The sequence below is a fragment of the Phalacrocorax aristotelis genome, chromosome 19 (genome assembly GCF_949628215.1).
Source record: "Phalacrocorax aristotelis chromosome 19, bGulAri2.1, whole genome shotgun sequence".
Classification (NCBI taxonomy): Eukaryota; Metazoa; Chordata; class Aves; order Suliformes; family Phalacrocoracidae; genus Phalacrocorax; species Phalacrocorax aristotelis.
In genome coordinates this window covers 1,161,807-1,188,322 of record NC_134294.1, presented here as the reverse complement: position 1 = coordinate 1,188,322, position 26,516 = coordinate 1,161,807, and the positions used below count along the sequence as shown (strand labels likewise).

Genomic DNA, 26,516 nt, shown 5'->3' with positions numbered 1-26,516 from the left:
CCCCGACCGCACCCCCCCGGCTCCCCACGGAGCTGTCTCCATCCACCCACCCAATGCCGGTACCCCCGTAACCCCCTGTCCATCGCCTGCAGCCCCCCGTCCTCCCCATTCGCCTAGCGGGGGTCGCCCTCATCCCTCCCCAGTGACCCAGGTACCAATATCTGCCCGTCCGTCCATCCACCCCGAGCACCCAGGGCGCTCCCCCATCCCTCCCTGCTACCCCGGGTACCACCTTCTGTCTGTCCACCCCCCTCCCCAACCCTGAGCACCCACCATCAGCACCCATGACTTTGGTTACCCCCCCCCCCCCCCCAGCACCCATCTCCCCCCGGGGCCATCGCGGCTGCGGGAGGGACACCCGGCCCCGGGGCCCTCGCGGAACGGCTGGCGCAGGCTCCGGGTGCCAGCGGGGAAGGAGTGGGACGCGAGGTGCTGGCACGGGGGACACCGAAACCGTCCCTCACACGCCGGTGCTTCCCCCGCGGCGCGGCTGAGCACGGCCGAGGGTTCAACGACAACCAGCCCGGCGGGCCAAGGGTGCCGGGATGCCCGCGCCGGAGGCATCCCGCTCGCTCCCAGCCCGGCCCCGCGGCACCCCCACCGCCTTTTAGGAATGACCCGGAGCGGCATGTGCAGCGTAATAAAACCCCATCCTTTAGGTGAGGTGTTAAAATACAAGACAGACGACGTGTATGTGCTTTAATAAGGCTTCCACAGCTCAAAAGACAATTTTATTTCGATAATGTTCGCAAATAACAGACAAAACGGTAACTGGGCCTTTGATCACATCTTGTACCTGCGGCCTGCGTGAGAGAGGGCGATGCCGCGGCACCGCTTCTCAAACAGCGGCCCGGCCCCGGCTCATTCCTTCCCGCTGAGTTTAGAGACTTTAAATTTTGTAACGTTATAAGCTCAAGGAAGAGAGTTTTTGTAACATTTAGAAAAGAAATTAACAGCAAATTGGAAAAAAAAACCCAACATAATTTCCAGGAAATATGTACACAAGCGAGTGCTTCCGTCTGGGAAGAAGAAAACCTCCTGCCCCTTCCTGAAGGATGGAGGGGCTTCGGCGCGCCAAATTCCTGCCGACATCTTTACCTTGGGAAAGAATACGCGGGTCCAAATTGCCCCAAACCCCCCCAAAAAAGAGCCCCACTGCCCCAAAGGCCAGCTGCTCCGGCGGAGCCCCCGCGCTCGGCCAAGGGCTGCTGCGATTCTTCGGATAAAAAGGTGACGTTTATTTTAAATGCTAGCGAGGTGGTGGGGCTGGGATACGCGTCCCCCTCCCCTCTTCTCACAGCCCCGAACTCCTGCAGTCTTTTAAAAAAATAAAGCTGATATGGCAGCAACCCGACTCTCCGCATCACCTTTTGCCGTGGAAACAAGTTTAAAAGGCTGAAAAGGAAGAGGAAACGTCTTAATTTTGTTGGAGATACCTTGAGAGTGCCCTTATTTTTAAGTCTGGAAGCAGTACGTTATTTCCTGCTACTAACAGGCAACGGGGAGGGATCCTTTGCGGGAGCTACAGAAGTAAAAAACCCAAAGAATTATTAGTGCATTCCTGAAAAACAAGAATAGAGGGGGGAAAAAAACCTCTTCCCATGGGAGACACGCCACCCACCCACGCTCCCTTCGCCCCCTCCCCAAGCCCTGGGGAAGAGCGCTCCTGGCAGTCCCGGACCGGAGGAAAAGATGTTATCAAAAGTCATTAAAATACCCCACGTTCCTTTAAAAAAAAAAAACAAAAAAAACCCACAACAAAAAACCAAGCACAGTTCACAGAGAAAGACCAGGCGGTTACTGAGAGATCATCAAACGTTTGGAAGTGAAGGCGAACGGCTTTTTCAGCCGGCGGGGGCAGCGAGGGAGGCGGCTCCCCGGCCCCTCCGCGCGGGAAGGCTTTCGGAGGCAGAGCACATTTTGAGTTAAATAGATGAAGGGTTTTTGTTCTGAAAGAGCTAGACATTCCTCACAAGTAACAATTTCTTTACTTCCATGCTGTACTGAAAGAGTAATAGTGGATCAAAGACAGGATTATCTGTAAGCAGGTTACGCCTAAAGTTACTCGAGAACAGATCAAGATGTTTTTGATCTACTGGATTACGACCCCTTTTCGACGAGCGCAGCGCGGGATGTGAGTCGGGGAATACACGAGAATGCCTCCGTCTCCCTCGCCTGTAAACACGATATGCTCTCACTGCTGCTAAAAACTTTCCAACCTTCCTGTTGCTTTATTAAATATAAAATCGGGAACGTTCTCTCGAAGGCAGGGTGTCCTTCAGTGCAATCTGCTTTGACATAAGGCATTTTTTTCTTTTGTTTTGTGGGGGGGGGACGACGACCAGTCATTTCAGAATGGGTTTCTGCCTTCTGGAAGAGTCAAAGAGTTCGGTCCTGTATCCACCTTTTGATTTTTTTCTTTTAATGCCCTACCATGTCAAAATCCTCTTCCCTTCTGGTCGCTCCTCTGTTGCCAACGCTTAGAAAACCATCAGTGTCCAAGTAAACCAGTCCCTGCGGCGAAAAGACAACCGGTGAAAGATGATGGCACTGACGGGATGAAGTTAGCGTGGGTTTAAATAAAAAGGGGGGGAGAAAAGAAGCCCAGACTCACCTTTAAATCCTTCTTCAGGCATACAAACTGGGGATGGAAAGAAAAAGGCATGGCGTTAGAAGTCTCCTGATGGTCGCTTCTAAAAAGATCTTTGTCTGAGCAGCGGCGTACCGCCGAATCTCCCGTTGAGAGCAAGAGGGACACCTTCAACACCTCCGTTTCCTCCCTTCACAACTCAAACCCACCGCAGCCCTTGGCCACCACCACCTCCCCCAAAAATCACAGCGGCGAGGCACCTTCCCCGAACCCCAAAGCCTTCCAGGGCGTGTCGCCCCCCGCCCCACCCCTCACCTTGCATAACGTCGTCCATCGCCGCGTAATCTGCGATTGGTTCATCAGCCTGGAAAACAGCGGGGCAGGGGATTAACGAGCAGGGCACCTCGCTTGGGAGTTCAGGTCTGATCGGGTCACGGTCCTGCTCGAGGGGCGTGGGGAACGGGTCTCTTGCCCAAACGCTGTCTGGGAACAAGAGGGGAGGACTCGCTCCCTAGCGTAGCTGTATTCTGGGCCGCTACGCGCACAGCTCGGCAGCAAAGGCCAGCTAAGAAATCCTCTCTAAGAGAGAAAGAGGGTTTTCCTCCTCCAAGGAGGAGGAACTTGTTAAATTAGGCTACCAAGCAGCCACGCGTGGGCACGTCCCACGCCTGGTGGTTTTCACACTCACCACCGTGCGTTTCTCTTTGGTTGTACAAAAACCATTTCAATTCCCTGCTTTATTGGATTTTCTTTCGGCAGCCACACTCTCACGTTACCTTTAATAAAATGACGGACTCGGGGATGACTCCCAGGCTGCCGAGCGTTGCGGTGTCGTCGCTCAGTATCTTCCCGTCGATCGACAAATTCTGGTCGAAGGGAGCAACTGAAAATGCATGCATGATCTGTGCCAACACAATGAGACACGCTGATTTTGTGCGGAGGGAAGAGAAACCATACCGCTGAGCTACGCAAAAACAGCACGTTTAGAAGAGCAACACGCACCTTGCGACGCCCCGTGGGATTTTTATACTCTTCCCCCCCGTCCCCTCCCAGTCACGCGCTCCTCATTTTGTGTTTTCTTACTGGAGACGACTCATTCTTTGGAGGAAAAACACCTTACCTGTATTTTCAGCTCCTTCAGTGTTTGATTAGCAGAAACAAGCAGCGCTTTCTCCCCTCTGACTTTCCGGTGCCGGGTGCTTCGCCTGATGCCTTGCTTTTGGTACGTGACGTAGCTCTGGTGCGAGATCTTCTGGCGCTTTGCACCACCGTTGGTCTAGAAACAAGAGGCAAAAACCAGGAGCTTGAGTCTGGGATCAGCGGGAAGTACAACCTCCCTGTACCCCGGACTGCGCTTTGGGAGAGTTGGTCATGCGAGGGAAGGCGCGAAGCGTTGAACAGCCCCTTGGAACGCGAACCGCCGCATGCAAGTATCAAGAGGACTGGAGGACTTGCCTCGAAACCTCGGTTCCTGCTTCTAGCACTAGCGTGGGGTGGGTGCACAGCCAAGCATACGAGTCACCATCCCTGTTTGATCTCTCCAAAACCAAAGCGATGGTGCGGTATGACCATTAAAATGACAATTTAAGACTGTTGGTTTTGCCTGCTAGCGGTAAACAGAGGAGGGCGGCTATCCCATCATGCTGACTCGAGAGGACGATGCAAAAACCAAGTAACCTGGCAGTATGTTTGATCTCTACCTGGTTAAAATCTGGGTCTTGTTCCCCCTCTGGCTTGTTTTCCTCCCTTTCCTCTTCAGCTTCTGAGCTGCTCACGTTCAGCTCTGGAGCAGCATCCTTCATTACCTGAAGTCATAAAAATCATTCTCCATAACTAACCCGACAGCATCAACCCAGACTGCCACATCACGGCAAAGAGCTTGCAGAGACCTCCAGGATGGCACCTCGGTGCAAGGAACGGAGGCAGAGCAGGAACCACCCAGGGATCTGCTCCACGTGCTCTGCAAAGTCTTCTCCACCCCTCCCCAGCTGCATCAAACCACGGGGGGATTCGACTCAGGAGAACAAGCTTCTCTCTTGAATTGCAGGTGCTTCCTGTGGTTCAGGACCTACCCTCCTCTCTAGGCAAAGGGAAAGTCTCCAGGGGCCTGGACTGATTTCTTTCCCATTAGCTGGCTGCTTCTCTGGTTCATTTAAGTGTATTATGAAAGCCCTAACATGGAGAAAGGAATATTATCTGTAAATTAGACACTTATCCATCCCTGCAGCAGACCGATGGAGGCACTCAGCACCATTATTTATGGGTCTGGAGGTTGTAAGTAAATGAAATCTAAATAATTTATACCAGCATATAAATAAAAAGGACATTCAGTTCTGAATAAGTCACTCCAGGAGGTGGGGATCTGCCGGATGTGAATTCACATCCACGCTTCGGCTGGAGCTGGGGTTTGCAGGAGCCCAGGAGACCGGCACGCACTCCATCCTGGACGCCTGAGAGCTCGCTTCTCCCTTTATGTATTTGCAATTAACGATGCAACCCCAGCTCCCAAACATCCAGCACCAACCGCAGCCTCCCCAGAGCCCTCCGGATTCCAGCAGTGCCGCTCTACACCGATTTTGTACGGCCGTGACTTCCCTCTCGCAGCCGAAGGAGGTACCCGGGGGTTGCAGAGGGGGGAAGAGCAGGGGCGACGGGATGGGAAACGCTCCCTGACTTTGCAAATCAAAACCAGCAGCAGGGAAGGAAGCAGCAGCTTCGAGCACCACCGTCCGCAACCCTCGCTGGCAGTGCTGCCGCGCTGCTGGCGGGCGTTATTGCTGCTTCGCATCTCGCCGAGCCTGCCCTGTTAATGAGGGATCTCGCAGGCGAGCTCTCGCCCCCTCTCTCCAACTCCAGCTGCTCAGCAAAGAATAGCTGCCTGTTTTTTTGCCAGCCCCACGTGTGAGCGCAGTTCTGTCCAGCACCAGGAAAAAAAAAAACAAACCAAAACCCCCAAACGCACAGCCCTCCTCTGCACCAGAGCCAGGATACAGCCCCAGGATTCAGCCTCGAGTCAGGCTGAAAGCCTGTAGCTATGGCTCAAGATGTGCTGCATGCTCTGCATCTCACAACCGAGGCAGAAACCCGCCCAGGCTCCGGCGCCCTGCAGATCTCCAGGCTCCGGCTCCTCCCTTAGATCGGCAGGGAGGTGGAAATCAATGAGAAGCATAAAAAAAAACCAACCCCACGCTGCAAAGATGCAGGGAACATCTTTGAGTTTGCCCACGAGCCTTGGTTTCCCCCTTAAAGCATAAAACAAGCCCTAAGGAGGACTGACTTAACTAGCTTTCGGGTACCTGTAAAGCCAATTCTACACCTGATACTGATCCCTTAAGACAGCGGTAAAGCAGAGACATAATTCACAGCTTCGTAGGGGATCTGGAAAACCATCTCTAAGTTCACTGCTATTTCATCAGCATGGAGGTTGAAGAGCTTATTTCTATCTAGGAATAAATGTCACTTGAGCAACCAAGAAAGTAAATGACAAATATTGGAGGGGGAGGAGAACAGGTAGAGCCTGATTAACACGATTATGAAGACAGAAGCGCTTACAACGTTCATAGCTTTGATTATTTTAGGCAACATCCGTGAAGATGCCTGATAACGCGAAGGGTTCGGTTTGGCAAAAGGAAGCCTCAAGGAGGCCAAATTCTCAGAGCAGCTACAGCCAGAATTTTCCCATTTGCTATTTTTGCCAAAGCGATCGCTTCCACGGGTCGCGGAGCTGGGTGCTTTTTGCCCGCAGAGAGCAGCCCTGCCCACCGCCACCGGCCAGCCGGCATCCCCCCCAGCAGGTCCCAACCCCGCGGGGCCGCGGCAGGCTGCGACGGCCGGCTCGCCGCCGCCTTAGCATCGTTATTTGGGTACTCGGTGCAGCTTCCGTGAAGGGAAACGGAGCCAGGATGAGCAAGGACCGAGGGAGAGAGCCCGTACCTTTTTATTATCCACCACTTTGTGGATGTAGATGGTTGCTTGGGTGTACTCACGCAAGTCCCGCTGCTGTTGGCATAACAGCCCTTCTCTGCACTCTGGACAGAGTTCTGGGAAGGCACAAAGGAAAAATGCATTTAATTGCTTCTGCTCCTTGGAGGCACCTGCCTGATGCCTCTCACCACCGACCCGGAGAGGATCACATAACCAGGGGAATTGCCAAGCTCCGTGTTTACCACTGATCCCCTCAGATCTGACCCTTTATCCAAAAAAGAGCCATTTACCAGGGAGTCTACACCAATTAGCAAAAGAACAGAGCACAGACGGTGGGTAAAAATTCACTCACGGGGCTCAGAGGTGTAAAGTGCGCTCTCAGGGTCTGCCCCGGCAGCCTGCGTTCGGGTGATTTTGATGACGTGATCCACAACGAAGAGTTTTTGAATCCTCTCCCACTCGCTGGGCCATATTAGAGCTATACTGTGCAAAGGAACAAGAACGTGCTTTATGACATGGAAAAGCCAAGCCCCGCGTTCCTGAACAGCCTCCCCTTTTCTTTTCAGTCTGTTAATAAAAGAAAAGCTGCAAAATCAATCTGTAACTCCAGCTACACGGGAGGGTCTGTACGCCCAAGATAAGGGCAACAGTAGCGCGTTATTAGTGACTCTGTTATGCTCCAGTCACGCTGGAGGGAGGACGGAGGAGGAGAGTGGAAGATCTCCTACTTTTAGTTCTGCATCATTGCAGAAGCAACGCTACGGAGCATGAACTCCAGCTCAGCGTCCAGCGCTCCAGGGGCAAGTCTCACGGAAAGCAAATCATAAGGAAGCCGGATGTTCCGACGCCCCGGTCAAATTCAGGGTAATTTATTGTTAGAAACTAGCCAAGCTGAAGTAAGCTCTCTCTCTTCCTGACCCAGCATCCTCTGACAACATAGGTCTTTCCTTACATGAAGGCTAAGGTGGGCCTGAAAAAGTGACTGTTAATTTTGTTCACAGGAAAGCATTTGCTCCTCGTGTCACTGCAGCTCAGCGAGCCTTTGGGAACGTTCCCCGAGGCTCGTGAGAGCCGAAGGCACCGGGCAAAGGCGGACACGTGAAGAGAAGAAACTCACAGTTTGGAGTCTTCTTTGGTCATGGAAGCATAGGTGAACATGAGGCCCCCGTGGGGACAGAGGAGAGCGCTGTTCCCTACCGAGGACACGGGGCTGCATCGCGTCGGCCTCCTGCGCGGGCAAAGGGAAGAGGTTTGCGAGCTTGGTTGGGTTATTTCACAAACCCCATGACTCCGCAGGCAGCCACGAAGAAGTCACAGGTGAACTTTTACAGAAGGCACTCCAGCAAGGAACGTTAAACTACTACTGACGAGGAAATCAGATCGGCGCTCCTGTGCGTTGCAAAATTACTCTATCGAGCGGAGATTTCCATCTCCTACCACCAACAGCCCGTGGAAACAGGACGGAGCGGTGACCTTTGCTTATAGGACACAGCTCCAGACAGATGAAAACAGTAATCAGGTTACCATCTAATCTGACCATCTGGTGAAGACATGGTAAACAAGGAAACTCAGTTTCTTACAGTGTGTTACAACTGATACGAGTCCTGCAAAAATCGGCTTCCTTGTTTCCACAAGGGCAAACCACAGGTAACTACACACCGCACCAGGATTCAAAAGCAAAATCATTATCTGCAGCCCCCCCACCCCCTTCCAAAAGGCATAAAAAGCACCAAAAACCTCAAGCCGAGTTACCTGACAAATTTCCTCCATTCTTCTACAAAGAACTGCGAAACAATATACAGCTCATCTGTCTCCTGGAGGTGAAAAGAAATAAAAAAAGGGTCTTTTTTAGAAGCAATGGCTGTTCAGCTTTTTCTGCAGCGTTCATTCTCTTAGAGACCTCGGTGTTTTACCATGACAACTCCAGCCGAGTGCGCTGGGAAAGCCAAGTAAAATAATTTGGGATCAAGTACTAAGCACTTACATCACTAATCTCGTGTTTATTACAAAGTTAATTTAGCCTTAGATGCAATTATCTTTAACTCACAGCAGGAAATGGTCATTTCCCCGGAGCAGCACCGTGTTTTCACTCACTGGCTACTCGGGGGCTACAGCAGATGCAGCTCCGTGCCCCCACAGGCCTGGGGTGAGACAACCCCTACCTGCCTCATTTGCTTCACCCATCAAAATCCCGAAGCTGCTCCTTTTGGCAGCAGCACCGATTCAAAAACTGCAGCTGTGCACCCTCCTGAGGCAGCGGTTTTAGGATAAAGCGTTGTTTTCCTGTCCCAACTGATCTGCCATTAGATAATCTGCTCCTCGACAAGAAACCACCCAGATCCTGAGAGCTGGGTGACAAAGTCACTTCCCTGCTCACCTGTCCTCACCACTTTCCCTGACGCAGATTTTGGGGCTCACTCCATTTTTCTGCAGGAAAATTCAGCACACCATAGGAATATATATATTTTTTTAATCTCCCTTGATCTCCTCTAGATTAAACCGCTCCGCTTATTTTCTTCCCCAAACCTCAACTGTTTTGGATGAGGAATTTTCAACAAAGCTCCTTTTTATCACGCTCCCTTGCAAAATCCAAAGAGAGTGGAGGATGTAGCTTAGCTGCCTGGAGACACCCTTGTATTTTGAGCTGACCCACAGTGATGGGCTCCAGCTTTCCATCACCTACTCTAGCCACAAAAGCAGACCTAACCAGACGCTACCCTTAAATACCGCCGGCAGGACCTGGCAGCTCTCCCGCTCAGCACAGAGCGTTTCCCATTTAAACCCTTTTGGGGCTCCCCGGTTCTGAGACACGGATCCGTGCTGACCTCAATATTTATTCGCATCTGGAGAAGGCACCCGAGAGCAGCAGGCTGCCCTCACACGTAGCAGCGACCGCGGCAGGCACCTGCCAAAGCAGCTTGGCAGGGTCCGAGAGTCAATCGCTAATCAGCGCCACGAGACGTCCAGGAGCCAAGGCGTGGTGCCAACAGCTTGTGCCATTTCTTTTCAGCCACTTCGAAGCCCCAAGAAAGTCCTGGAGAGCTGCAGGCTCGTACGGGGGAGAAGCCGGTACGAAAGCTCTTGCAGGACCATCACTCCTATTTCCAGGACTTTAGTGTTTAGGGGAGCTCCCCCTGAGCTCTCAGGATGCAGGAGGATGCTGGAGCATGCAGGAATTTTGTCTGACCGGGGAAAAAAAGCCTGGCCTGGATGGGAAGGCAGACGGAGGGCGGTGTAAAGCCGCCTCCACCAGCACAGCTACACCTTTTCAGTCCTTCTAGGGACGGATGTAACCGCAGCAGCAATATTGCTGCTGCTTATCTAGCTGACTCCGGGCCAGCGACAGCTATGTTGGCACACGAGCCATTCTCGTGTATCTTTAGCAGGGCTTCGCGCCAGCACGGCTAATCGGGGGAAATCACACCTCGGCACAACACAGCGGTGTGAGCTCCGCTGGCACGGGCTTCCCAGCGCAGGCATGGTCTCACTCGGACCAGGCGAGCGGTTATCAGGCAATCCTCTCTCTTGCAGGTGAAATAAGATTTCAGAGGGGGATAAAAGCTAATAAAACCCTCCCCCAAGCCCCGCTACATTCCCCCCCTTGCACTCCTCCCCATACCTGAGGCCAGCTGCCCAGGCAAGGTCTGCACTTATCATGAAACAGGTTCTGGAGAGAAGTCTTCTGCTCGCTGGCCATCATCTTATGCAGAGCTTCGTTTTCCTCCCCTTCACGCTCCAAAATCTGCATGAAACAGTTAATTAGACCACAGCTTCAGCTCCTGGCTGCTCTTCAAAGGTGACGTTACTTTCCTGCACTGCGCTGGGTCATATTAAAAAGAAAACCAGAAATACAACCGTGTATTTACAGTCAACAAAAGCGCAACGTTATTTGGCAAATACCTTGCACTGGGAACAGCACTCTCTGTTATTTGGGAATTCAGGGGCCTTTGGAAAATATTGCTTGAGTTTCTCCCAGGCTTCCTTTGAAACCACCCTCCGTTCGTTTTCGGATATGCACAGGTCACCTGCAGAGAGAGCCGAGAGAAGGGCTTTGCTCTTGACGCACTCGGCGATGTTTTGCAGCCCTAACTAGATTTACAAGATTACGGGGTATAAATGTGGGGGAAGATATTCACGCACTTATCAGCCAACACCATGTCAGCAAAAAAGAGCGCAACCAATACACAAAGTCACCTTCAACTTCTTTATCATTTCCTTGTTTAAACATGAAAAAAATAATATGACTTTAATTCATAAAAATGTCCTTTAGATTTCAAAGCTCACGAACCCAGGCAGCTGATCAAATACAAGCGGCGGGAACGAGATGCTCAGAAAAGCACGGACAAGCCAAAGAGGGCACAGGGCTACTGTCTTCTGATCTTGGCTGTCCACAGCCATGTTTTTATGGCGACTCCATTTACCAAGCTGCAGACTAACCCCGTGCCCCAGGAAACAGGAGCCAGGTACTTTCCGCACCCTTGAAAACCAAAACTACTGCTGTATAATCTCAGGCGGCTTCAGGTGCCTTACCCAAGCACCTCAGAATCTGCAAAGGACAGATTTCGCCCCCTAGATCCGCTCTAGGGAAGAACTGGGGTGCGAAGAGACGAAGCAAGGTTTACCAGCTATCCCCCAGATGACTTGCCCGCTGTATTATTTATCCTGATGCTCAAGTAGCTCAAAAAAACACCCCCGAAGAAGAGTTTAGCATGAGGCATTTGTGCTTGTCATTTTAGCGACAGAAGCAGCAGAAAGGTCACGCTCGCGCATTTGGACACCATGTGTACGCACGGCCAGCGGACAAACAAGGCTTGGAACAAAACCAAAAGCGGAGAAGGCGAGGGCTCAGGGATCCAACCAGCCACCCGCCTGCAGGCTTGGTGGTTGCTGAGGGGAAAACAAAACCGTGTCTCCCTACGAGACAGCAGCTGGGAAGTCAAGGCACGGCTGAGCTACACGCAGTCGCAGCGAGAAGTAAGAGGAACGGTCGTTGTAACACCGAGAGGCAAACCGGATTTGGATGCGGCATGGGAATATTCACGCCTCAACATGGATTTCACCAGCAAGAGGAAAGGAAAACAGCAACCGCAAAGTCGCGGCGCTGAGCAGCGTCCAGCAAAGGGCACGATACCTTATTATCTGCTTTTCTATAGCCTGAAGAGCTACAGAAAGAAGCCAGGGAGAAAAGGCTCCTCCTCCCCACTCTCCAGTAGCTCTTTAACATTACAAGCAGCTCCTCAGCCCACGGACCCGCCAGCCTTCCTCGCCCCAGCCAAGCCTGGATTTCTGCCAGCCCCGAAAGGAAAAAATAGCAACGCTCCCCTCCTGCTTTTCCTCTAATAAACAAAGGTCGGGCTGGACCGCCTTGATGTGGCACTCGGCCACTTCTTCTTCATCAAACATGACCAAGTGGACCAGCTTTATCATATGAGTAGGCAGGACCAAGCTGCTTTCCAGAGCCAGCAAGGATGGGGGAAAAAAACCTGAGCTTGTACAAATAAGTTCCTTGACACCACGTGATTAATGAAAACAATTACCACGCTGTTGAGTAAAAGAGGTGGAAAAATCAGATCTGGGTGTGTGGGGAACAACTGCTTTGCCATCTGGAAGATGATGATCCTAACCGCTGCTGACCCTGCTTCCCCCTCCCGCGGTCCAGGGAGGTGTTTTGGGCACGGATCAAAGAAGCCTTAACGCAGTATCTGGAAAAAATTATTCGCTGGTGTCGGGCGGCTACTGGGGAGCAAGAAATTGCAGCAAAAGATGCGAAGGGAGTTCTTAAGGGAAGGCCCGGGTGGCATTTCTGGAGGCCAGCCAGACCTCACAGATAAAGCGCTGGCTTTTCCAGAGCCTACCATGAAGGCAGGAACTTCCTCCACGGCAAAATGAAGGCTGTAGGGCCGAGACTACAGATTTGCTGATACGCTCCAGCGGGAAATTTTAAAAGGTGGAAAGGTTGTTTTCCATGAGTACTCAGAGGTTTGCTCCGGATGATGAAATCTGACCTGCCAGCGGCCACCATATTTAATAATATTTATTCTGATATGACCCAAAGTCACAGATCAACCAGCGACTTACCAGCATAATATTTTCAAAGGCCTATTTGCCTATTTTTATGATGCCTGGCTACATTAAACGTTTCATCACCACGCTGCATGCTTTTCATTTAACAGCAGCAGCCTCGCGGCAACGGGAAATACAGCATTAGAAGCTCTAAAAAACAGCTAACGCCGTGACAAAGTGCTTAAACACTCTGCTTTAAAATGAGGCTTTATCAAGCCATTACTCCACATCCTTGATTAGCCTTGATGACAGGAGGCGTGTTGCTAATCTATGGCATGTTTCTTTCTTACTAAGAACAAGATCGAGCATCCCTGGCAGGGAAATTGATGCCTCCAAACAGGAGCTTACTAGAACAGAGTTATGTCTGGGAGCGACATACAAGCTGAAAAAAAAAAAAGGTGAGATTTAAACAACAGCGTAGCCAAGGATGTAGTTAACGAACCGTCACTTAGCAAAACAACTAACATCGGGCAAAGCGTTATGTAAACAGACACCAAAGCACAGCAGGTCGGTAAATCGATACCCTTCGCAGTGCCCGCCGCTCACAGGTAAGCCCGCAGTTGTTCGGTAAGTGCTCCTGTTTTAATGTAAACCGAGAGAATAAATGGATACTCTCAGCTCCCACCTGGACCGACTTACACCCCCCTTTTGCTCCTAACACTTTCAGAGCTTCCAAGTGGCGGCAGATCCTTGGTGCTGCCCTCACGCCGTCACGTCGCTGCGTTAGCGAGAGGAGGAGGTGCTGGCTTCCGCAGCCCGGCATTTCCCGCAGCATCCAGGCTCCGCTGCGCTTACACCCCTTTCGCTGCCTTACAAAACCTGGACTGCAGACTGACAGCGCTCGCAAATAAAAGGTCGCAGTTTGAGTGTCAAGATAGACCAGGCAAATGAGAATTAAGCACATTTCCTCAGTAACTATTCATGTCGGCCTTAGATGGGGCAAAGGCTACAAGGTTAATGTCTTGAGCAGTGGGCAACAACAGATACATTCAGCTCCATCCCCCGTAGAGACTTACCATGTGGGCAAACAATGTCTTCATTAAAATTTAACTCCTCTTCCTCCTCTCTCTTCTCTTCATTTGATTCACCTAATTAAAGAAAACACAAGAAGATTGCACAAAGTTCCTCTTCCAAGGAAAGGAAAATTCTTGGGGGGAAAGGAGCGCAGTTGCCTTTCAAATGGCAGCAAAACCCTTAACCCAAGGGAAACTTTGGAAGGAAATTTGTTATTCTCAAATGTCTTGGCCTCTGGGCAGGCGGGATTACAGCCTACAGGCCACGTAGGAGTGCTTTGAAGCGCTTTGAACTGTGTGGAGCACAAGCCGGTCCTTTGTGGGATTACAAAGGACGCATTTGTTACAGCTAAAACGCCACAGGGGTTCAACTGCTCCCAAAGATCTCGGAGTTTAACCTAAACACAAGTCTTGGTAAGAGTGCAGGGAGCAGAAACCTTCCTGGCAAAAATATTAGTCCACTCTTTGCCTTGAGGATACTGATCTAAAACAGATGCTGCCTGACAAACTAAGGGGAGCCTGCCAGGGGTTTGACAAACCCCACATTAATGTATAAATTATAGTTAAGAACCATAGACAGAAGCGCTGGCCACTGAACTGGAGCGTCATAAACACAATAATGGATTAGTAAGAGTCTCTAACGACCTGCCTAACGAGTTGGCTTGTGAGCAATCCAAGCTGTACTACTGCGAGCTGCAACCTGTTGTGAAACCGAGGTTGCCACCGATGAATGAGGAGTGGTAACTCAGCAGAGAAGTGCCCCTTTCTCAATGAAGCAGCACCAGCTCACGGATATTACCAGGAAGGCTGCGGTATCTACTGTTTTCAGAGCCTTCAACCAGCCCGAGATCAATGCCATTAGCGGATTGTCTCTGCTTTCCTTCAAACAAGGTTCTTGCCCTCAGTTATGAAACAAAAAGTTCAACAAAATATCCTATTTCCAAATGTTTAAAGAGCACAAGCCAAATTAAAAAAAACCCCATCTATTCTCACAGACTCATGGACATAGAAAAGAGTCCAATTCGTGATTTTTTTTTCCCTAGGCTGTGTTTTGCCAGAGCTGCTTTACCAGCTGCGCTGTTTCACTCACAGACCTTTGCAATAAACATCTTCATCCCTTCGCCAAGGTGATCTTCATGTTTCTTCCTCCCCTGTGCTCTCTCATTCAGATAAAAGCAGATTAAAAGATCACGTGTAGGGGGCAGTAATTTTACACAGCCTTGCGAAACTACCTATTACCTCATCTTCTTCTCTGGGTATGACGACCACCCAGCAGTTTTGAAGCTTATCATATAAAAAGCTCCATAAATGAAGGAGTTTTTTTACTTGATTTATTATCTTTCCCTCCCTACTCATACAAGGGAAACAAGACAGCTACAGGAACACCTGATGTGTCTTTTGTTAGGAGGTATCAGTCAGAGCTGGTGGGTCTCTACAAGCAGCAGAACTACCTTTGTTTTGCGCATTTCCATTCATTTTTCCATTACTGTGCTCTGCGTCTTCGTCTTGCTCATTTAATTGCTCCAGAGCCAACTGACGCCAGCTCCGCAAGGACGCCTTTCCAACCCAAAACCCATCATTCCTGCAGAGAGAGAACAGTGTCGGCAACGCAAATCATAACTCTGGTCTCCTTCGGAGCCCGGACAGTAAAATCTTTAGGAAAAGCTATTTAAGCACTTCTAAAAAACCTCTGACAGCGTTTGAAAGCGTCGGGACTTACGTACCCCTTGACTGTTATCTTCAGCAAGTTCGTAACAGTTTTGTAGTCTTCATTTAACTGGTTTTTCAGTCGCAGGATTCGACACCTTTCTACCACGCAGTCCTTGCAAAGTGCTTTGACTGGGGTGGGGGGAAGAAACAACAGTTTATTGCACGTGTGGCTGAGGTTCTCGCTGGTTTGAACACACTCAAGACAGGTATGTACCAACTGTCCTGCCTCATGACTGGAGATTTCACATGTAAATGAGAAGATCCCTGGGGTTCCTGCCAGATCAGGCCACATCTGAAGCTTAAATAAGCGTAAGACGCTTCAGATGAGGTGTGATCCGTTCCGCTAGCTTCACGGCTCTCCACTGCCAGTATCACCAGTTTGCAATTACAGCTGCGAGCCAGGTCACGCCAACACACAGACATGGGAGTCAAAAGGCACGACGGTTTAGGCATACACAAGAGAAAACCCCTGTATCATGGCAATTTGCAAGCTAAACCCAGGAAAAAAAAACCCTCCTGCAAAGCTACACTAGACCAACAGTGGTGGAAACCCTTCAGCTGGCATTTATTTTCATCTGGGAGCAAGAGGGTCGCAGGCAGGGAAGCAGGTCGGAGAACACGGCGCATCTGATCCATCCCTCCCAGCCGCACTCAACGAAAAAACCTGCAGGCGATCTTCCAGTTGACTAATAAACGCTGGCCTGCTTTTTTACAAAGGCTGCCTGCGTCACAGCAGTTTCTGCTGGTTGCGTTTCTTCCTTATAAGCTCCTAGCGAGAGTTGAGCTAATTTGGTCTCAGTGGGAGTTACTGAGCTCCTTTGTAAAAGAAACTAAGCGTGGGGCTTGATTAAGGGATGTCCAAAGACCGTAGGGGCTGGGCTGACCCCAAAAATCAAAATGCGTGGCAGATGCGTGCAACACAAGCACACAAGCTAACAGGTACGTGCTTCTCTCGGGCGAGGCGGCTCGGGACAGGTTAGAGGTGAAAGACAATAAGCGACTCTCTTGGCCCGCAGACGTCCGTGCTGCTCCGGAGCGCGGGCTGGTGGCAAGAGGCAGCACAGATCCACACGCTCCACGAAACGCGATCTGCGCAGGATCCGTAGGCGCTGCAGGCACGGAAAGTCATTTTTGAGAGTCTGGGGGGTTGCACGTGCAGGTTTTGTTGTTTTCTAGAACCAACTTCATAAAACCATCCAAATATTATGTTTTCTAACCTAACTGCACCACTGCTTTCTCAGAAGTTCCTCCACGCACAGCTCTTCCTAGACAGAGCAGAACTCAGGTCTGAAACAGACCCTGCAATCAGACTAACTGTACTTGTTTGAACACTAATGTAGTTAAGTGGTATTAAAAGAAAAATCACCTGGAAATACCGGCAGAGCACAAAAGCGATGCGCAGAAATAAAGATACGATAATAAAGGATGGGCCAAAATGGGGCTGGGACCAGAACACGGCTCCAAAACACGTTCAGCGCACAGGAATGTGCTTTGGAGAGGGCGTTTTCTAGCCCGACACCTTACCGTTCAGCCGCGGCCCTCCTCCATATCTCCTGTAGAAGAAGTCAGCCACGTACTCTGATATCCTCTTCATAATGGATATTTTATCAGGATGGAGTTTGCCGTGCGAGCACAGGCAGGCTGTGTTGTCTATAGGTTTTGGAGGAGTAGACTCATCCAGCCATTTCTGCAGCCATTCGAGGGAGATGAAGTCGTACGGGGAACCTGGGAGGGGAAAAAACACAGAGAGAAACAAGCCCGTACGCGTCAGCTAACGCACAACGCAGCGGATGGTATTTTGTAATTACTCTGATATTCAACGGTACTTTTAAAAATTAACAGGCTATTGCTGTTGATTAAATCTCTGCGGTACAAGTTTTCCAACATCCGATACAGCTTCCCTCATCCAATTCTCATCTCCGCACCGCAGATTTAGAAGACAGGAGCTACGTGGAATTAAGATGTGCAAGAACAAGCGGTCATTTCGCATTCATGCAATCAATATGAAACAGCAGAGCACTCCAACTAGGAAAGGGAGTGCTTTCAGCCTGCTAAACCTTCAGGGGCTTATTGGAGAGTAGTCGAGGAAAGGGGAAGGTTTTCCTATCGTCCATCAAGGGACAGATAAAATATTTAAATTATGATCATACATTAAAGGCTCTCTGTATAACAGAGTGAGCTCATCAGGGTAAAGTGAAATATAAAAGGCAACCGCAGCGAAGAGAGGAGGTCAGCGCTCACCCCGTCCCTTCAGCGCCCAAAATTTCTGTGTTATTCTGGGCTGCTCTTACAACTCTGGGCGAGAAACATTCGCACACTGTAAGGTTTACAGTGCAAACGGAAACTTGCTCCAATTTTTTAGGGTGAGCCTGATTTTTTTTGAAACAGAGCAGCAGGCTCGCCCTTGTTTGCTAAAGGAGAAACACCTCCCTCAAAGCCAAGGTTCAGGAGCGGGTCAGCATCTGTAAGAGCAGTGAAATGGCTTTGGGTGAAACCCTTGTATCTCGATACCCAGACCCAGTGTTAATGTGGAAACCCTTCTGTGAGATGATTGGGAAATTGAGAGGAAATTAAACCCATTCGGCTGACACGAGGCAGGCAGTTCTGAAACCGAGGGGAAACATAACCGTTAGTTACATTTATCGAACAAACACAAATCCTTAATGTTTCATGCAAAGGAGCAACAGAGGAGCTAGAGGAAAATACTCTGTCTTCCAGCTTGCACTGGATCTTTGTGAAACTGGGCTTCAAATCCTCTCCTCTCTGCAGGATAAATCAGCAGTATTTTAATCTTATGCAACACCATCAGAGATACACAGCCATGACCTCCTGAGAACTGCAACGCTGTCAGAAATGGTTTGCTAGTTTGGGATAAAAGCTGCCTCCCCCGGAAAGTACGTTTTTCTGGGGCAGGCTACACAAAGCTGGCAGAAAACTCGTCTGCACAGCTGCAGAGAGCGCCCTGAGCTCCTGCGGGATCGGACCCAGAGCAGCACTGAGATAACACTGCCTCCAGCTGTGCTAGCAAGCTGCTGTGCCCAGGACGTGCCCAGCAGCAGGCTGTGGGTGCCCTCAGGGCACTTCAGGTCCTGCCGTCTTCAAACTGGGGCCGAGGAGCTTTACCTGCACTCGTAAAAAACATCTTTTTGAGGTTTATTCCTCTGTCGTGTTAGAAGGCCAAGAGAAAAACTCTTCTGTTTCTGCTAAGGGGGAGAGAAAACACACTGGAGTTGTGCTTGCTGCTCCTATTTAATGGTGACTCACAGCAGATTCATGCCTCCACCACAACTTTGATTTAACGGTGACATTTTAGCACCACTCAGGCTTGCGGGGACTCGGCAAGATGAGATGCGACACCCTCCTGTTCGTGAGTTAAGCACCCGTTGTCTGCAAAGCCGGGTTCATAAATTGAAGAGGCAGACATTTATGGGAGCCATGGAGTCTGCTGTTCGGCTACTCGAGTCTCACTGCCAGTTCTGAACATTGGGCAATGAATATTAAAAGCTAACAATCAAATTGTCTAACGGGCTACACAATTAAATTGCATTTTGAAGACTTTAATTACAAATGTCCTGGAGTTTTTAGGAGTTGCACACAGTGGAGAGAAATTCCCCATGCTGGATGGACAGAGCAAGTTCCCCTACACTTGTTTTGAAGGAGATGGGAGAGGAAAACAAGGGGGAGGAATAAAAATCCTTGTGCTCAGAACGCTAAGGGGACAAGACACAAGGAGTAGCAGGAAAGGATTAACCTCAGGCCCTCATTGTATGGGCTATGAAGCTTAGATGCTTCGTGGTGCTTCAAAGCACTGGCAGGGATGAATCAAATAATTTTCTGCTGGAGGCCAGGCATTCTCGTGCCGTTACCTGCCGATTAATTTGGATCAACATCTCCCAAACTTGACGTGAGCTGGGAACCTGAGATGGCCAGTTATTCTGCCTCGATGCTACTAACACTAACGAGACCAGCTGCTCACCAGGCAGAAGAAAATGGTCACAATGCATGGAAGCACACAGGGGACTGACTGACGGGGAAGGAGCAAGAGGGAATTAGCAGTGCCAGAGGCCGTTAGAATGAGCAAAAGAAGGAGAAAAATAGGTTAAGGCAGAAAAACAAGAGAGGGGAAGCAGATCCTAAGCATGCACACAGCAACAACAGACAGCGATCACTCTCCTCTTCCAAGCAGGCTGCAGCTAATGCCTTCCAGCGAAGCGTTCAGGCCACAGAAGCGAGTTGTGGGTTAGTTACAAAACATTACTAATCTTAACAACGGTCTACTACAAAATACTACCACAATATCTTACAGACCAGCTTCAGCGGGTAACCTTTTGTAGAGCTCCTTCACCTCTTCGTGTTTGATTTTGCCTCTGGCCACGCTCTGTTTGCGCATCTCGGCCATTTCGTTGCACCACTCCTCAAACTTGCAGTTATCGCGCTCTACCAGCTCCTGCAGAAAAGCTGTGGGGAAAGAAGAAAAAGCAGTCATTTCAAGGTAAAATGCTAATTATGTTAATTATCCCTGCGATCAGTTATCTAGGGATAACAAGCAAGCCTAAAAATTCCCCCATGCAGCTACTGACGTACAAGGTCTTTCCGAAAGCCAAGCGCCTGGACGTCGCTCTCTCCAATATTTACGGTGGCAAATGATTAAATGCAACTATCCTGCGCAGCACAACAGCAAGAAAATCATTTACTCGGTGTCGGTTGCTGCGTTAAGAGAAATCCTTTGCTTGCTAACAAGGCTACGCCGAGTGCTGGCAGTCGCGCAAAGTGCAACGGGGTTTGGCGAGAGGCTGCAGAGCCAGAGCACAGCAGGTCGCTTTGCTGCCTGCTTCAATCCTGCCCTGCTCTTCCTCTCGCTCCAGCCATTTCTCTGCCTCCCACCGAGAGCAGCTCCTCTCTGCTGCCAAGGACCCGTCATTCCCAGGGCAGAAGCAAGAGCTTCTCGCCCTACTGCTACACCTGAAGCCTGTCCTGACACGCAGCCACACAGGCACGCGTGATCTCAGCGAGAGGGGTTGAGCACGATGCGAACCCAGAGGCAAAAAGCTCTCAGGAGGCGGGAGATAAGCTGGAGCAGATCCTGGCATCGACAGAAAGGTGAGGGAAACGGGAATTTTTGCTGTTGCCGATGGAAAAAAAAACAAAAGGCAACCACAGCAAACCTCAGCAGGGGGAAAAAAAAAGAAGATAAAACACTTTCCTTGCAGGGCTGGTGTAAGGGAAGGGGAAAGCACTGCTTATCTGAAGCCCCTCCTATTCAGAAGTATTCTGAAAAGCTAAAATATTTCCAGAAAGGTTAACACTCATGCAGCCAGAGAGCTCAATATCCATCTTGGGAGAACACTCAGCATTAAAGACCAACCAGCTTGACCCCCTCGAGGCTAGAGCCAAGTTATGTCTCTCCACCATCCTGGAAAAGCCGCTTTTAACAGCATCAAAGCAAAATGCCTCAAATTTACAGTTGCATGAAACCTCCCCGCAACCGCACGGCTCGACTGCTGCCCTTCGCTCCCTGTTCCCTGGCAGGCTTCCACGTGAAACAAAGGCAACCGCGGGGCCGCGCAGGAATTTGGAGCTGGGTGGAGAGACTTTTGCCGAGTTATTGTTTTGGGCAGAGGGGTAGGATGAAAGGCAGCGCAAGAGGGCTCAGGAAACAGACTGAAAGCGCAGATCTGAGGCAGGAGTTAGCACTGATTCCCCAAGCTGCGTGGCTCGGAGGGTGGGTTTTAGTAGTGGTGGGGCTGGAAAAGGTTTGGCGCCGTTGTTAGGTGGGGGGAAAGCTCTACGAGCGACCCCCTCCGCACCCAGGTAGCCTGAATAAAGAGCAGAGGTCCAAAGGGGACATGCCACCTCCACTCTCCTCGCCTCGCAGAAGAGGGAAGAAGGTAGAACACACCTCCATCCCCATCAGCACCAGGGGCCTAATTAATCTTTCCAATCAAGTAGCACACAAACACGAAGCATCATTAAATCCACAGGCCAAACCTACAGGGATTTCTGCCACCCCCAGTAATTCTAAAGCGAGACACGAACACGCTCATACAAAACCCCTGTTAAGGGCTTGCATCCTCTGATTTTTTCATGCCATTTATTCTCAATATGGCAAAGATTAAGCACTTGCAGAAGAAACCTGACATCTGTCAGGATTATTCACCTCCAGCACAGTACATGCGCCACCAATGGCATTTATCCACGCTGTTCTCCTTCACCTTCAGGAACCCGAGCGGCTCCTGCGGGATCGTGGTTGCGAATCCCAATGCTCCCGCCGCCGCATGCGGCTCCCAGTGGGACGATCTCCTCCTAACCCCTTCGCACCTCGCCTCGCTGGTTAAGACAGCAAGGTCTGAGTGGGCATGGGGGTGGGATCATCAGGCTAATATTATTTAGGTGCTAGTAAAGCCTGGGGGTTTCACCAGTCATGACGCTGAGTTGCCATACGGCACCTTTGGGGGCTCACGGACAGCGGTCACAGAAGCGGCTTTGAGCAAAACCCCGACTCCTGGCCCATCTGGAGCATCACAAGGCAAGACAGAGGCCAGGAGAGTCAAAGCTCACTTACCTGGTACTTCGACTGTCAGAGATTTCTCCCGGGTTTGCAGCCTGTATACCAGCATGTAAGCATTGCGCGAGCAGTGAGTCCCTTTCCCACACTTCGGTTTACGAGTCTGGGATTTAGAAGGTTCCGCTGCGGTACAGAAGGCAAAACATAATGAACACACAAGCTCGCTTACTGATTCTCCATTAACGGGATGAGTTTGCCACCTAGCCGGCTTCCCTCTCTCTGCTACGCTCTGCCAGGCCTCGTTTTGCCAAGCACTTAGCATGAGCCAAAACTGTGTCCCAAAGCAGGACCCAAATCCCTCCAGCATTTCTGGAGGCAGGGTAATTCAAAGGGTCTAAAATTAGGAGCCTGCTCTGAACCGCCCTCTAAAGAGCCTTTCTTCTCTCCCCAGTAAAACCTCACAGAGCCAAAAGCAGCTCTTGCAAAAACATCCTTTCTCCCCTCTGCCTCTTGTTCTGGTGTCCTGACACCAAAGAACAGAGTCAAATCATCAGGGAAGAAAATCTTATTTACAGGTGATTGCCTATGTGAAAAAAACCACGGGGCCTTCTCTGGGGTAAAAAGCTCCTATGGAGCAAAGAGCCGTGAAAACAGTCACTTCAGAGCAGCTGGTGGTGTGATATAAACTCACGGTGCCAGGGCTGCCATTTACAGATGGACTCCAGGCAAGGAAAACACACCTATCTACAGCTACAGCTTCAAAAATCAAAAATCAACCAGTTTTTTTATTTAAAAAACCTATAAAGGAACAACCCTCCATAGGTCAAACTCTAAATGGAACACTGACATATTAAGTGTCGGTCTTTCCCAAATTCTGCAAAAATTCACGTGCCTCTCCCACCACACCATCCAGGGGATTTCCTAGACACTCTTTATTTGCATTTTCCCCAAATACTTTCTAAATCGTTCCCATCTGCGTGGCCAGGCCACAGGACCCTCCCCTCAGCAGACCTCTGCTTTACGCTACCGACCTCCTCCTGCTGTTCAAACGCTGCTGTGTTTGTAACAAAGAGGAGTCTCAGTTTTGCTTGGGTAGGCAAATAACATCAACACTCGATAAAAATATTAAGGCTCCCCGCCCGCAGAGGCTTCTAAACACGCTTTATTTATATCCTTCAAGCAGCTTTGTGTTTCAGCAAGAATACTTACTTACGGTTAAGCATAAACCTTTACAAGATTGAGGCCACAGCGATTTATTTGCATCTTATTTTGCTATGCTGGGTAACTCGGGAGGTTGAAAAGAAAGGCTGAGCAGCTCTTATTTCCTTTTAGGGCTTATTTTTCTATCTTACACCACTAGATGTCTAGCCAGCTTCACAATTTGGTTGCAAGCAAGCAGTAGTCAAACATTAACAGGATGATAAAGCTGCTCTGGTGGCAGCCAGCGTTCATGTACGTCGTGATGAAATGCAAGAAGGTGTTTACTAGCAAGAGAGCTGAAAAATAAAGCAGCACCGTGCAGATGCACGTGCAGAAGGAAATGGGAGAGGGAAGCTAGTGCCCCACGCCTGCTCAAGGCCGCGCGCAGGCTGCTGTGGCTTTACAACCAAGGGAGCAAATCGATCTGAGGGTGGCTTTTCATTAAGCTGTTATTTAAGGATGCTTTAAAGAAAAGCAACTTTTCATAAAGTCCAACTGCAGCAAAGCACAAGCTTCCTGGAGGGCTGGTGCTTCTGGAAATGGATTGTTTGCCTGATAAATGAAATTTCCAGCATTAACTTCCCCATTTCCCAACACTGCAAAGCATCCTGCACTAAGGAACGCCAAGCAACTGCAAATCTGAGCACTCAAAATGCCAATTTAATGCTGAACCACTCCTGTATATCAACTGCAGACTGAGAAACCGCAGGTCCAGCGTCAGCCCAAGCACTCAAGAAATCAAGATCCCGTCCCGTCCAGGGAACACAGTTATCTGGGGCAGTGCAAGGACAAGACACAAGGTCAAGGCAGCGCCAGACAAGCTGACAACGGCAGAACAGAGGAGCGCAAACAAGAAGTAAAAGTACAAAGCAAAAAGGTTGTTTTGGCTTCCAAGCCATTATTTGGCTCAAGATATTTTTTACAGAAACTCTTTACCGCCTCCAAGTAAAACACCTCAGTGGAAATAAGTACATAACGTATTAGGGAAACTTGAAAATCTTCTCGTTATCTGTTCCTAAGCCTCCTTTTGCACACTGGCCAAGGAAGCAGCAACTGGCCTGTTTCACCCTGATAGACTATGGCTGCCTGAGTTATCAGCGTCTTATCTGCCACGCAGCAGGCAGGAGAAACACTAGAGCAGAGGAACTGATCACGAGGTGTGCGTAAACGCTCACACGGGGCCGAAACGAAGGAAATCTGGCTGCAATTAACAGAATTGCCGTTTCATGTGTTACTCCTAAGACGTGACAGCGTGTGGAGGAGCACTTCTGTTTTAAGAGTAACACGGCCTCCACGCATTCGGCCTCTGTGGTTTTGGTGAAAAGAGTTATTTTAAAAGGGCACTCACAACTTAAAGGTTTTACCTAGATCTTCCTCAATCCCCAACTGCAGTTTCTTCCCCTCCATCTTTTCTATGTCTTCGTCGTTAAACTTGTACCACTCGCCCGTCTGTGGATCCTTCACGTGGGCGATGTAGTGCCCGGAGTACGCGCTCACGCCACGGTGTATGAGGACGGCACTGAGTTCATACACGTAGACGCTGTCTGGAAGGAAAGCGGCAGTTATGTAGCACTCGGGATGAAAAACAGCACGGATCTTTTCTTTCCTAGCGCTTAATGTTTTTGCAAGGCAGCAGACAGAGGTTGCACTTGAACTTGCATCTCTCCAAGACCTCGCTAAGTAGGTTGTAGCTTTCACAACCCACTTAGTGAGGTGGTTATTTGAAACACGAGCTTCAAACAACTCTTGACATAATTTTCTGACAAAAAGGGGATTCAAAGGAGATCTCCTCTCATCTGCCGGGGGGTGGCGGGTAAAATTAACAAAACACAGTGCACAAAACTCACTTTTTTGTTCCATAAAAGGCTCCATGTCAAGCAGCTCGGAGAAGCCGATGTAGGTGTTCAGCTTTTTCTTATGGCCTGTTTGTCTGTGCAGAGGTAAAGCTTCGGTTCAGGGGACAGCAATAACAGCTCGCATCTCAAAATAACTCCCCTTGAAACCCACCGAGCACCCCCAGAGAAGCTCACGCACGCACTCAATCCTCCACCTCTCAAACCAACCGAGAGAGCAGAGCAGATGACTTTCCAAAGAGCTTCCACGCAACCCAGGGCGCTCCTGCTTTCCCAGCACACGCTCCAGCGAGAGGCTTACCTGTCAAACACGAAACGCATCAGCTGCAGGTTGAGCGTGCAGGGAAGACTCAGCAGCCTGATCTTCCTCGTGGCGTTCTGCTTACTCTGACAAGTTTCGCAAAAATAACGATTGTCCCCTTCTAGTTTTTCTTCCTGAGCGGGGAGGGGAGGCAGAAAGAAAGGTCTTGAGAACAGGTGACCACCAAAAAGCCAAGCAGTCCGAGCTACTCAACAGCTGAGGACTGAAAAGCACACAAGTTATTTAACCATTTAAGTCTCTACCCGGCTGCTTTCCAAACTAATCTCTTGGTTATAAACGCACACTAATAAAGGCGCTTTACAGCGTGGCCATAGTAGGCTGCTCCCGCTTTAAGGATAATTTTAGACTGAATCAAGGATAATTTTAGAGCGAATCAAGCCCTGTTCTCGGGTCACTTACAAGACTGTCAGGTTTGCTCTCCACTTGACTGAGTTGGTTTATACTGAGGGTTATGGAAAAAGAAAATAATTAAATCGCCCTTTTACGAGCTCACAGGGACGAAGTTAATGTAAAGCCATGTTTTAGCCTGGGAACTACAACCCTCTTGCGCTCAGCCACGCAAACATCACTGTGTAAGAGTCACTGTCTATGCCTAAGTAGATCCAGTGGCAGGATTAGGCCAGAGGAGAGAACTCCAACTGCCCTACCTATGCAAGGTCACCAGGCTGTTTCCTTTGAAGGAGGAGCAGACAAACCTGAAGTTCACCTTTCAGAGGACTTTAACACGTGTACACAAGCCAGCCTTTTTCATAGCAGACCTTCCGCAAGCAGAGCAACCGGTTTGCTGAGCGCATCAGTGAAGCTGCTGCCCAACAGCCAGCCAGCTCAGGTAGCCACGTCTCAGGTTAGTTCTGTCCTAAATATTTTTAGTTGAACACACAACCTCAAACCTTTAATGTGCTGGATCTTAAGTTAAGATCTAGGCAAATTTTCAAGTGAATTAAGAACACTTGCAGCTGTTCCTGCAGCTATTCCCAGCCCTCCCTAGTATTTTTGAGAGCATATTTTAGAGCGGGGAACGTCTCCTGTTGCTATGCAGATGAGCACCGATATAGAGAACACAGAAAGCAGCTATTCTCCAGTGCTACACATGACAAAGCACACAGGGACTTTTTGTCAGACTTTGAGGACTTTTTCCGAACTTTTCTGGGAAAGTATTTAATCTAAACATGTGACTTCCAAGTGCTTTTTAAAGCCATAACACGCGCATGTGCTACGCTCTGGTTCAGAGCCACTCCTTGCTTGCATGACTCAATCCTCATTTTCTGGGTCTGCAGAAGAAAAATATCGCCTTTTGGATGCATCTCACCAAGACAACTTGGTCGCTTCGCTCCGA

At 49.8% G+C, this 26,516-nt stretch overlaps 1 protein-coding gene across 3 annotated transcripts in view; it reads right to left on the bottom strand.

Annotated features, from left to right (window-relative positions):
• Nucleotides 1-693: 693 nt before the first annotated feature.
• The window catches only part of USP48 (ubiquitin specific peptidase 48), a 30,195-nt gene continuing 4,372 nt past the window's right edge, over nucleotides 694-26,516 (bottom strand). For 2 of the 3 annotated variants that reach the window (XM_075114110.1, XM_075114111.1), the window contains exons 7-27: nucleotides 25,160-25,293; nucleotides 24,853-24,935; nucleotides 24,370-24,549; nucleotides 21,863-21,988; nucleotides 19,609-19,758; nucleotides 16,825-17,025; nucleotides 15,315-15,429; nucleotides 15,042-15,172; nucleotides 13,594-13,665; nucleotides 10,415-10,539; nucleotides 10,134-10,256; nucleotides 8,267-8,328; nucleotides 7,632-7,742; nucleotides 6,867-6,997; nucleotides 6,524-6,630; nucleotides 4,291-4,395; nucleotides 3,711-3,866; nucleotides 3,367-3,492; nucleotides 2,906-2,954; nucleotides 2,615-2,641; nucleotides 694-2,514 (exon numbers count right to left, since the gene is read on the bottom strand). In XM_075114110.1, coding sequence (XP_074970211.1) covers nucleotides 2,492-2,514; nucleotides 2,615-2,641; nucleotides 2,906-2,954; nucleotides 3,367-3,492; nucleotides 3,711-3,866; nucleotides 4,291-4,395; nucleotides 6,524-6,630; nucleotides 6,867-6,997; nucleotides 7,632-7,742; nucleotides 8,267-8,328; nucleotides 10,134-10,256; nucleotides 10,415-10,539; nucleotides 13,594-13,665; nucleotides 15,042-15,172; nucleotides 15,315-15,429; nucleotides 16,825-17,025; nucleotides 19,609-19,758; nucleotides 21,863-21,988; nucleotides 24,370-24,549; nucleotides 24,853-24,935; nucleotides 25,160-25,293 — 2,337 coding nt within the window. In that variant the 3' untranslated portion in view covers nucleotides 694-2,491. The remainder of the gene's footprint in view (nucleotides 2,515-2,614; nucleotides 2,642-2,905; nucleotides 2,955-3,366; nucleotides 3,493-3,710; nucleotides 3,867-4,290; nucleotides 4,396-6,523; nucleotides 6,631-6,866; nucleotides 6,998-7,631; nucleotides 7,743-8,266; nucleotides 8,329-10,133; nucleotides 10,257-10,414; nucleotides 10,540-13,593; nucleotides 13,666-15,041; nucleotides 15,173-15,314; nucleotides 15,430-16,824; nucleotides 17,026-19,608; nucleotides 19,759-21,862; nucleotides 21,989-24,369; nucleotides 24,550-24,852; nucleotides 24,936-25,159; nucleotides 25,294-26,516) is intronic. The other variant, XM_075114112.1, reaches the window with a different exon arrangement.